The following is a 12,001-nucleotide window of genomic DNA, read 5'->3' on the forward strand; positions in this document are numbered from 1 at the left end:
GTTTGAAGGCAGGAATAAGCCATCCGTATTATCAGAGGCTACAAGTTGAAAATGAAAACATGCAGGGATGAAAACTCCTCGCATGTACACCCTTGTGCAAATTAATTGAAACAAACAATGAATTTAGTACAGTAGTTTATTGTACAAAACTCACATATACGTGCATTAGTAATGGATATGACCTCCGCTATTTTTAAACAGGATTTGAACACGGTTTGGCATGGAGTCTACTCGTTTCGAACAGTCACTGTTGATTTTCGGATCCCTGTACCACACTTGAATCAGCGCCTAAATGAGCTTCTCCGTAGTCGTACAGTCTACAGCACGGAGGCGACTTTTGCATATAGCCCACAAATTCTCAATGGGATTTACGTTCAGGGAATTCCCTGGCCAATCAAGTATCTGTATTTGCTGGTCTGTCATGAATTCCTTCACCACTTTCGATGTGTGACAGGGGGCTAGGACCTGCTGCAATATCCCAGTACCGTCAGGATGACTCAGCTCTGGAATAACTCTCTTTAGAGAACCTCAATATATTGTGGCGAGCGCATCATTCCTTCTATTGGCTGCAGACACCATAATAACAAGCATCCCCAAAACACCATCTTTTGTGGGTGCTTGACAGACTGATCAATGTGGCAAAGAAAACATGCCTTGTTTCAATTAATTTGCACAAGGGTGTCTGTGTACCCCAGATTTGCAAGAGCTCTTCTCTGAAAACATAGCAGCCCAAACAGATGCTTAAGCTTAATGGCTGTTGCGTAAAATGCTGCCTGCAGTCAGTAAAGGTAAAGGGACCCCTGACCGTTAGGTCCAGTTGCGGATGACTTTGGGGTTGTGGCACTCATCTCTATAGGCCGAGGGAGCCGGCGTACAGCTTCCGGGTCATGTGGCCAGCATGACTAAGCCGCTTCTGGCGAACCAGAGCAGCGCACGGAAACGCCATTTAACTTCCCACTGGAGTGGTACCTATTTATCTACTTGCACTTTGACGTGCTTTCAAACTGCTAGGTTGGCAGGAGCAGGGACCGAGTAACAGGAGCTCACCCCATCACGGGGATTCGAACTGCCAACCTTCTGATCAGAAAGCCCTAGGCAAGCCCTAGGCTCAGTGGTTTAGTCCACCATAAATTTTACCAGCCCATCTACCTACAATCTGTTTTTTGGGCCATGAATGATTACGGCTGCAGTGCTCCACTCACTGACCTGGGAGTACGTCCAATTGAACTCAATGGTGCTTACTTCTGAGCAGACATGTCTGGGATTATGCAATAAAGAAATCACATACAGTGATACCTCGGGTTAAGTACTTAATTCGTTCCGGAGGTCCGTACTTAACCTGAAGACCACTTTAGCTAATGGGGCCTCCTGCTGCCGCCGCGCCGCTGAAACACAATTTCTGTTCTCATCCTGAAGCAAAGTTCTTAACCTGAAGCACTATTTCTGGGTTAGCAGAGTCTGTAACCTGAAGCATATGTAACCCGAGGTACCACTGTATAGAGAGCTTTCCTGCCTGGTCCCCTGGTACAGGTTCTTATTCAACGCAAGTAATCATACGTGTTCATGCCACTGAAAAGCCTAACCTTCAGCTATTTTCACTTTTAGTGGATACGTTGCTTCGCTAGCAGGAAAAATGGTGATTGATTGATTGATTGATAGATGGATAACATTGCTAGGCAACTTTCTCATAAAAATCGTGCTCAAGGTGTCGTACAAAACCTTTCTGTATGCAATCAATGTAGAAAATGGTCTGTTCTATACTTTCTGGCTAAGGGAGCCTCTGAGATCAGAGTACTGCAGAGAAATCTCAAATATGCCAACTTCTGAACTTGATGGTCTGATTATATGAATCAGGTAGTTTTAAGGCCTCAATGTATTTTTAACATCACCTGAAGTTACACTGAACCAGTAAGGGTGCAATGCCGGCACAGGAAATAGAAAGGAACTCTATCACTGTTCAATTTAAGCTCTGGTCCCTGCTAAGGACAAGGCAACAACATGTGAGATTGGATGGAGCCGTAAAGTGTTAGCAATTTATGACCTTTATGGAATTCTGGAGACTCAAAATTGATGCTGTTAGTGTGACAGTAGCCAGACACGGAAGAGAGCGTCGGCGATACATCACTTTAATCCTTACCTTGAGGAATACCGTCCCAGATGTCCAGCCAATCATACTTGCAATCTCCCTCTCCGACTTGCAAGGGGTCGTGCTCCAGGTCAAAGGTTAGAAACTGAAGGATGATCTCCATCTTTGGCTTGGCCATGATGGTGAAGGCACAGTCCAAATTGTGAGGATACTTATCAGGAAAACCCGGGGATTCAATAGTACCGTTCGAAGTGGTGAAGTTTCTGGAACAATCTTCAGAGCCTATAGCAAGAAACAAGGGGACATTAACATACCACATCAACATTAACAGTAGCCAAGCTGAGAGGCGTAATTCATAATTGTGCATGTGGTTTTTTTTTTAAAAAGCACTTAAATCCTTCATGCGGAAAATTGCTACAGCCTTGCAAAAGTATTAATTATTAATATTACTGTCCCCATTTTATTTTCCATCAGAGTGGCAATTAGCAAAGCAGCCTTACTGAGGTGACACCTGAAATCCTGCATCTTAAGCACTATAAAAATGGAAAATAAATAGTCACAGCTTGCACAGTGGCTTAGCTTTAAACGTTTTGGGGGGTAGGAATGAGGGATTTGGTCAAGAGGACAAACAGAACCGCCTTTCTCACTTGTCCACGCTAACCGCCAGAAATGCAAGTTATTTGCATCCTTATGGAACGCTTTCAGACTGCCAGCAGCACAGACAATATTACCACTTATTTAGCGGTGAACCCAACACTGCCCTCCATTGTGTGCCCAGCCGGCTAAGTGCCTTCTATTTCTTGCTGACCCAAGGTGCCTTGGGGGAGAAAGGGGTTGCATTCTGTTCAGGCTATGACTGCATAGAAACTATCGCTCTGTAGGGACCAGACAATTAACAATTGAATTCTCCAGCCCTCGGGTCACTGGGAGGGGAGGGGAGGGGTTGGAACAAGGAATTTTACAAGACCCGGAGGTTCCACTGCTTTAACAGAGGATTAACTTTCACAACTGCTCCGTCTTTTGTTTTATTACACAGACGTTGCTCAGAAGAACGCACAATTCCAACTGTGAGCAATTCCTAACACACTGCTAACAACCACAACAACATAGCTGCATGGGTGTACATTTGTGCTATATTTTAGAAGAGAGAGAGAGAGAGAAAAAAAAGATTCGGCCCCTTTAAGGGAGATGAAAGATGGACAATGGCAATGTTAAACTAATGGCTATGTAAATTAATTTAATCAGATGACTTCCAAAACGAGTGGGTCTTAATTGGATTGCCTGGCCATGTAGACTCTAGTTGACCAGCTTAGATATAGGCATCTGAAAACAAATCGCCAAATTTGCTAACACAACAGACCACACATAATAGGTTTCTTCTCATTCTCCTTTCATTTCAAAACCATTACTAAAGGGCACAGAACAGAAGACCCTGTGTGACCCGTATATACTTTGAATATGTAATTCAGAGATAAAGTGCTTTGATATTTAAATAACATTTTGTATTCCTAAGAGGAGGAGGAGTTGTTTTGATTTCTTTATGTGTTCCATTTAACATTTGTTAAAAAACCTGAAGCATTTTTGTTGGGGATTGTAGGGAAAGATCTGCCAAAAAAGCTGAAAAACATCTTCATGTATGCGGCAATGGCTGCGAGAGTTCTAATAGCACAAGGATGGAAGACTGAAGAAATCCCAACTAAAGAATCATGGCAAGAAAAATTGATGGACTATGCAGAACTGGCAAAACTGACATACAAGCTACGGGACAAGAATAACTGTGACTTTAAAGATGAATGGGAACCCTTTACAACGTATCTGAAGACGCAACAAAGCCAACTGGACTCCTTGGCTGGTTTTGAATAAACATTCACAAACTTTGTATTGATAATAATTAATAAAATAGTTTGAGGATCTATACAACTGTGTAACATGCAGAAAACAGCATTTTTAGAGAAATCAAAGACTGGAACTGAGGGAAGTCGGGGGGTGGGTGGGTTCTGTGGGGGGGGGAGGGAAAATGGGGGGAAATAAGGATGATATGTTTCTGGATAATATGTTTTGTTTTAATTTTGAATAAAAAGTTATTTTTTAAAAAAAGATTTCTGTGTGTGTGTGTGTGTGTAGCTACAGATATTGGATTCCACAGTGTAAAGCAACCTTTCTCAAAGTTGGGTCCCCAGATGTTGTTGGACTACAGTTCCCATCATCCCTGACCACAGTCTTGCTAGCTAGGGTGGTTGGAAATTATAGTCCAACATCTGGGAATCCAAGATTGAGAAAAGCTGGGAGTGAGGGAGGAGAGAGAGAGAGAGAGGGTGGGTGGGTGAGAGAGACTATCTGGGATGATGAAGAATAAATCTTCGGTTATTATCCCAGTCACTGAATGACTCTCTAGTAAACTACCGGGTGACTGAGTGCATTTGAATTTCTCAGTTTTGTCCCAGGCAACCAATGCCCTTTTCAAAATGAGTTGTTTTCCCTATGAAGGAAGTCATGATCACTAAGAACATAACACCGCTAGGGCTGGGCAATATATTGATATTTCACCCATAACCAGTTTAAAGTCCATACATCATAAATCATGATGTGTGTTAGAACTGGGCGGTATAGCATCCAAATCCAGATTCAAGTCCATATCATGATACTGGTTTTATGCTGGATATGTGTAAGTAAAAATGTGAACTTACATATGATGATTAACTGCCCAGTGATAACATCATTTTGGTGCGAGGTGAGGATAGATAGATAGATAGATAGATAGATAGATAGATAGATAGATAGATAGATATAGCAAGAGTAATAAAAAGAAATTGTTATTTAGGGGATTTGAATTTAATTCTAAATTATATACCGGAAACGTGGGAGATTACAAGGGGTCAAAAAAAATGGATGTATCGCGCCATACTAGAAGCAAAAAAACTTGTCTTGATGAATTGGAAGAGCCACAAAAAGATCCCATTGAGCACATGGATTGACACTATGGACAGACTAGTTACCTACGAACGAATTGCATATCGACACAAATTAAGAATGGATAAATACGAAGAAATCTGGAAGGAATACTTAAGCGATAAGGCGGACAGTGGTGGGAAGCAGGGGGAGGAGAGTTAGGGAAATATTGTTAAAAAGGTGTAGTTAGAGGTATATCAGTACTCAAATCTGAATTGTTAAATTGTGTTATTAGTCAAAATAAAAAAAATCCTTCTAGTAGCACCTTAAAGACCAACTAAGTTAGTTCTTGGTATGAGCTTTCGTGTGCATGCACACGAAAGCTCATACCAAGAACTAACTTAGTTGGTCTTTAAGATGCTACTAGAATGAATTTTTTTATTTTGACTATGGCAGACCAACATGGCTACCTATCTGTAACTGTGTTATTAGTGTTATTGTGGTTTTTGTTGTATTTGTTTTGTTGTTGTTGTTTGTATTGAAAAAACGATTAAATAATTTTTTTAAAAATGATATTGGTTTCATCATTTTGATCTGGCAGTATTATATTGTGACTCAAAATTGCGGGGGACACTATAAAGCCAGCCAATGCCTCTATATCAGGGGTCAGCAAGGTTTATCTTGCCTGGGCCGGATCGGTCCTGCAGAGATCCCTCCGTGGACCGGATTGCGCACGCCTGCGATTTCGGCGTCTGAGCAGACACGATTTTCTGCGCCGTGTAAGAGAGGCATCGCACTGCGCCGGTTTAGCGCGGCGCGTGAGCGGGCAACTTGGGGGCAGCTCGTGGGCCAGTCAAACAACCTGCGGGGGCCCCTTCCAGCCCATGGGCCTTGGGTTGCTGCCCCCAGCTCTACATTTGTTGTTTGTTGTTGTTTAGTCGTGTCCGACTCTTCGTGACCCCATGGACCAGAGCACGCCAGGCACTCCTGTCTTCCACTGCCTCCCGCAGTTTGGTCAAACTCATGCTGGTAGCTTCGAGAACGCTGTCCAACCATCTCGTCCTCTGTCGTCCCCTTCTCCTTGTGCCCTCCATCTTTCCCAACATCAGGGTCTTTTCCAGGGAGTCTTCTCTTCTCATGTGGTGGCCAAAGTATTGGAGTCTCAGCTTCAGGATCTGTAATTCCAGTGAGCACTCAGGGCTGATTTCCTTAAGAATGGATGGGTTTGATCTCCTTGCAGTCCATGGGACTCTCAAGAGTCTCCTCCAGCACCATAATTCAAAAACATCAATTCTTCGGCGATCAGCCTTCTTTATAGTCCATCACTACTGGGAAAACCATAGCTTTAACTATACGGACCTTTGTTGGCAAGGTGATGTCTCTGCTTTTTAAGATGCTGTCTAGGTTTGTCATTGCTTTTCTCCCAAGAAGCAGGCGTCTTTTAATTTTGTGGCTGCTGTCACCATCTGCAGTGATCATGGAGCCCAAGAAAGTAAAATCTCTCACTGCCTCCACTTCTTCCCCTTCTATTTGCCAGGAGGTGATGGGCCCAGTGGCCATGATCTTCGTTTTTTTGATGTTGAGCTTCAGACCATATACATAGCTCCATCCATATTTCAGACACTGTGATATGTCAGTATATCGTGATGTTTAGCTGGTGATATATCACAGAGTTGAAAACCAGCTCCATCATTATTTCAGACATAAAAGCACTTTGGACATAATCTTAGGCGAGAGGAAAGTAGCAGAACAATTCTTGGAAAATGAGACTCGGCAAAGACTTCCTTTCCTCCTTCCTTCCTGATCAACTGCAGAACACCCTTGGCAAATGTAACATAGGAGTCCAAAAGTAATTGGAGGAGACCAAAGGACATTATGAAGCCACATGACTCAGTTCTATTGCTAAAGCTAACTAGGGCTGGACCTGTATAACATGAAACAATGAGGATATAAGCCACTAACAGTAAGGTTAAAGTGTAATAAATAAGTAGCTGGAAAGGTTGTTCTGGGGGTTTCTCGCACCTACAGAATTGAAATGGATATTATTATTATTTTAATTTATTATCCAACCTTTCACCCTGAGGTCCCAGGGCAGGTTAGAACAATTTGAAATACAACACTAAAAATGCTAGCCTGCCAGCTTCTCTTTGTAGTTGGTTCACATTTGTTTTCCTCAATATACAATTAGCTACACATGTATCTGCAAACGCTAGGAAGCAATATTTGTGTTAGGGCTGGAACCCAGTTGAATAAATCTTGGTTGATTAGTCATAGGGGTTTTTAATTAAGTATTGATTAAAACTGCATAAATTTGCATATAAATAAAACAAACAGTTTGAAACAAACACTCTATTTTTAGACGATGGCGGGCATACATGACAAAGGCGCCATCTTTGATTAGGCACCCCCTTCCTCGTGACAGAACCTGCTACGTGAAGGGGCATGTTTCACCTTACAGTTTTTTACAAATACTTTGAAAGTAATGTAATTTTACATGAAACTCTGGTGCCTGAAGATTCGAATGCACTTTTGTTTAACTGACCAAAAGCAGTTTTGAGCAGTTAAACTAATCAGTTAATTAGCCAAAGAGTGAAATCCCGACTAGTGTAAAATGAAGACAGCTTTCAACAGTTCCACAGTCACAGTACCATGTCTTCCTAGCCACACAACCATTTCCTGCAATTCCTGCGAATGGGAATTGCGGTGGAGGAATCTGCCAAGAGCTCAGCCCATGCTAACATTTCCCCCAGCAAGCTGCATTCCAGAGGAGGAGGCACAGCTGATACAGGAGAAACCAAACAGCGAATTTCTCCATGTCACGAAAGATATTGTTGAAGCCTCCCCAAATCGAACCAGAAGTCCAGACATGCTGGTTTTATTAAACTCATGCACTAGCACTCCAGGGACAATAAATAAACAACATGAACAGCAGTCCACAAACAGAGAAACAAATACAAATGAAACTTGCCAGCTGAACTGGAGATGGAACAGAAAATATGCATTTTGCACCCCTCTCCTCAATAAGGCTCAATAAGTTTCGGGAAGCTTTTAATGTTTGATGTATTATAGTATTTTAATATTCTTTTGGAAGCCGCCCAGAGTGGCTGGGGAAGCCCAGCCAGATGGGCGGGGTATAAATAATAAATTATTATTATTATTATTATTATTATTATTATTATTATTATTATTATTAAAGAGGAAGGAACCGCAGATCTGGGGAGGTGAGTTCATTTCGCAGCCTTGGGACAAGTGGTATAAAGACCTTTCCACAATCATCTTCCCTTTGCATACAGCAGGGCCCAATGACTTCTTAGCTAAGTGCCAACTACTCAAATTGAACCCAGAAGCATCCCGAAGGCCAGTGCAGCTGTAACAATACTAGTTGAATATGCATGTGCTGACTCACATCTTCAAGGAAATGCACAGCAGCAATTTACAGTAGTTGAACCTTCTCAATTGCCTTTATGGGAAAATCTATTTACAGCACTTAAAACAGTGCGGAACCCTGAACTTCATGGATTAGAGTTGGAAGGGAAACTCAAGTTCAAACAAGACCAGGAAGGCCCAAGTTCAAATCTTCACTCATCTGTCAAGTTCAACGGGTGGCAAAGGGATGGTCTCTCTATCTCATTGCTGTCATGAGAATAAATGGAGGAAACCATCACTTATGCTACTGAGCTTGTTGGATGAAGTTGTTGTTTAGTCGTTTAGTCGTGTCTGACTCTTCGTGACCCCATGGACCAGAGCACGCCAGGCACTTCTGTCTTCCACTGCCTCCCGCAGTTTGGTCAAACTCATGCTGGTAGCTTCGAGAACACTATCCAACCATCTCATCCTCTGTTGTCCCCTTCTCCTTGTGCCCTCCATCTTTCCCAACATCAGGGTCTTTTCCAGGGAGTCTTCTCTTCTCATGAGGTGGTCAAAGTATTGGAGCCTCAGCTTCAGGATCTGTCCTTCCAGTGAGCTCTCAGGGCTGATTTCCTTCAGAATGGAGAGGTTTGATCTTCTTGCAGTCCATGGGACTCTCAAGAGTCTCCTCCAGCACCATAATTCAAAAGCATCAATTCTTCGGCGATCAGCCTTCTTTATGGTCCATGTTGGATGAAGAGCAGGTTACAAATGCAATTAAGAAATGTATTTAAATATATAACCCAGGGGTTTTGCAAAGGTATCAGGTACACCTACAGAACTGATCCCAGAACTATAACATCACACATGAGCAGACTCACCTAACAATAAACTATGGATTATCAATACATGAATGAGCCTTGATTGCACTCCCCTTCCTTCCTCTTGCACAGCCAAAAGGAGGAACTCAGAAGCTTTAAGTTTCATTCTGAACTAGCTGCAGTTTAGTGGCGCTGTGGGTTAAACCACAGAGCCTAGGACTTGCCGATCAGAAGGTCAGCGGTTTGAATCCCCGCGACGGGGTGAGCCCCCGTTGCTCGGTCCCTGCTCCTGCCAACCTAGCAGTTCGAAAGCACATCAAAGTGCAAGTAGATAAATAGGGACCGCTCTGACGGGAAGGTAAACGGTGTTTCCGTGTGCTGCTCTGGTTCGCCAGCAGTGGCTTAGTCATGCTGGCCACATGACCCGGAAGCTGTACGTCGGCTCCCTTGGCCAATAAAGCGAGATGAGCGCCGCAACCCCAGAGTCGGTCACAACTGGACCTGATGGTCAGGGGTCCTTTACCTTTACAAACCTGAACAAACTGTTTTTTAAGAGTTACCGTAATTATGGTTTACTGAAACAAGCCGTTCTTCAATCTTTGGTTTATGAAGCAGGTTGGTTTCAATAAACGATAATTAGGATTTGCCACAGTTTAGCTTCAGACTCTAATCTGAAAACTGATCTGCTCTTCACCATTGTGCAGGAGAAAGAAAGGGGAGTGTAGGAGCATGCAAGACCAAGACTCACCCAGGCTCATTCCCATAAAAATAAACCATAGTTTAAGTTCAAATGCAGTCTGAAACTCCGCTGAAGGCAGCTTATACTTTTGCCAGAGTTTGAGCTTCTTTGACATACCAGTGATGGATAATGGTCATTCACCATGTTCTAGGATCAAAGGCCCTATGCCATAGCACATTCCTGAAAACTCTGATCTGGAAGGCACACGAGGGACAGGAAAAATTGTGTATGATCAGCACCTGCAAATTTATTGCCATCAACCTATGCATGGACCAGGGACTCAGGTGGCGCTGTGGGTTAAACCACAGAGCCTAGGACTTGCCGACCAGAAGGTCGGCGGTTCGAATCCCTGCGATGGGGTGAGCTCCCGTTGCTTGGTCCCTGCTCCTGCCAACCTAGCAGTTTGAAAGCACGTCAAAGTGCAAGTAGATAAATAGGTATCACTTTGGGGGGGAGGTAAACGGTGTTTCCGTGCGCTGCTCTGGTTCGCCAGAAGCGGCTTAGTCATGCTGGCCACATGACCCGGAAGCTGTCTGTGGACAAACGCCAGCTCCCTTGGCCAATAAAGCGAGATGAGTGCCGCAACCCCAGAATCAGTCACGACTGGACCTAATGGTCAGGGGTTCCTTTACCTTTTTTTATGCATGGACCACACAGCGGAATCTCTTGTGTGTCTCTGAATTTATGCTTCCACCATTTGTTAAGGTTTCTGAGTAAGATTAGGAAGCTTGTTTGTCCCCCCCCCCCCCTTATCTCTCTCTCTCTCTCTGTGTGAGAGAGAGAGTTTCTTCATGTTCTACTTGTGACATAAACCTCCCATGCAAGATGCTAGGAACGGAATGTCTGCCAACCCAGAGCCCTCGCCATCCTTCTTCAAAACACAGCCAGCCCTCTCCTTGATCACTTAAAAACATTGCCTCACCCACGCTCGCAGGCACAACACAAGACTATTTTTAATTCTCCAAAAGTCTCATCCCCACACCCACCCATCTGACAAATATTTAGACAGAGCCAATTTAAAAAGGCCTCTGATTAGCTTTTCACTTTCTCCAAGAATAGTTTTGTATTAGAAAGGCATGATGAATAGTTCCTCTTATACGGAGCTCAAGAGGCGCCCGTCTTGCTCCCTTGATGGCACTGCCAACAGCAGCCCGTTTCAGCCAGCGTTACAACCAGTTGCAAAACCCTTGGCTTCTTGAAAAGAGAAAACACAAGGCTATTGATCTGTGCTTGAATCACATATTCACAGGAGAGCGGGGTAGGGAGAGACCTCACTGCAGATCTAAGAGAGGACCACTTTCGCTTAGCCTTGACTTTAACAAGCTTTTTAATATATGCCACAGAGAAAAGATATACTGTTTGCAGTTCTAGACTATACAGGATAATTTAATGAAGAAGCTTGCTTTCCATGCCATGGCAAAAAATAAAAACACATCGTTAATACCGCACGTTTCTAAAATATTTTACATCCTTGGAAATGTTGTGGAAACAGATAATGGAAGGGGATGTTGCACAGAGGAGGGAAACTTAAAATAGACTGTGCTGATATGGCCTATATGGTTTGTTTAAGGACTCTCAAACTTTGTCTCTGTGAATCTACAAAGGATCAAAGTACCCCATTCTGTACATGTTTGTTCACCGCTCGGCTATTTCATGACTGAGCGGTTTATAAATTTTCGCATAAAATAAATGAATAAAAGTCTTACTCCCTTTCTGTGTTTACATTAGCAGCTCACTGGGCTGAGTGAAAAGCAAAGAATGACTCATGCTTTCCAGGATACTATAAAGTAGATTATATATTTAAATAAAGCTACCTTAGTCTGTTACATGTTTTAGGGCTTTTCCAGGGAAGCAAATCATTCTGGACAAAAACGTGGGGGGGATATTTTGGTGTCCCCCCCCCCCACATTAAAACCACAGCTTGTTCCATCAGGATATTCAAGTAATTGTAGAAAAGTTAAAGGACCCCTGAACGGCTAAGTCCAGTAAAAGGCGACCAGGGGGTTGCAGCGCTCATCTCGCTTTCAGGCTGAGGGATCCTGCATTTGTCTACAGACAGCTTTTCCGGGTCATGTGGCCAGCATGACTAAACCGCTTCTGGTGCAACGGATTACCGTG

The 12,001-nt window shown here is 43.3% G+C and overlaps 1 protein-coding gene across 3 annotated transcripts in view; it reads right to left on the bottom strand.

The window, feature by feature from the left end:
• NRP2 (neuropilin 2) overlaps positions 1-12,001 on the bottom strand; it is a 238,472-nt gene that overhangs the window by 142,529 nt on the left and 83,942 nt on the right. For all 3 annotated transcript variants that reach the window (XR_014518665.1, XM_083472896.1, XM_083472897.1), the window contains exon 4: positions 2,138-2,368. Coding sequence is in view for 2 of the 3 variants with exons in the window: in XM_083472896.1 (XP_083329022.1) it covers positions 2,138-2,368 (231 nt within the window). In the remaining variant the exon portion in view is untranslated. The remainder of the gene's footprint in view (positions 1-2,137; positions 2,369-12,001) is intronic.

The sequence above is a fragment of the Podarcis liolepis genome (genome assembly GCF_965112155.1).
Source record: "Podarcis liolepis genome assembly, chromosome: 1".
Taxonomy (NCBI): domain Eukaryota; kingdom Metazoa; phylum Chordata; class Lepidosauria; order Squamata; family Lacertidae; genus Podarcis; species Podarcis liolepis.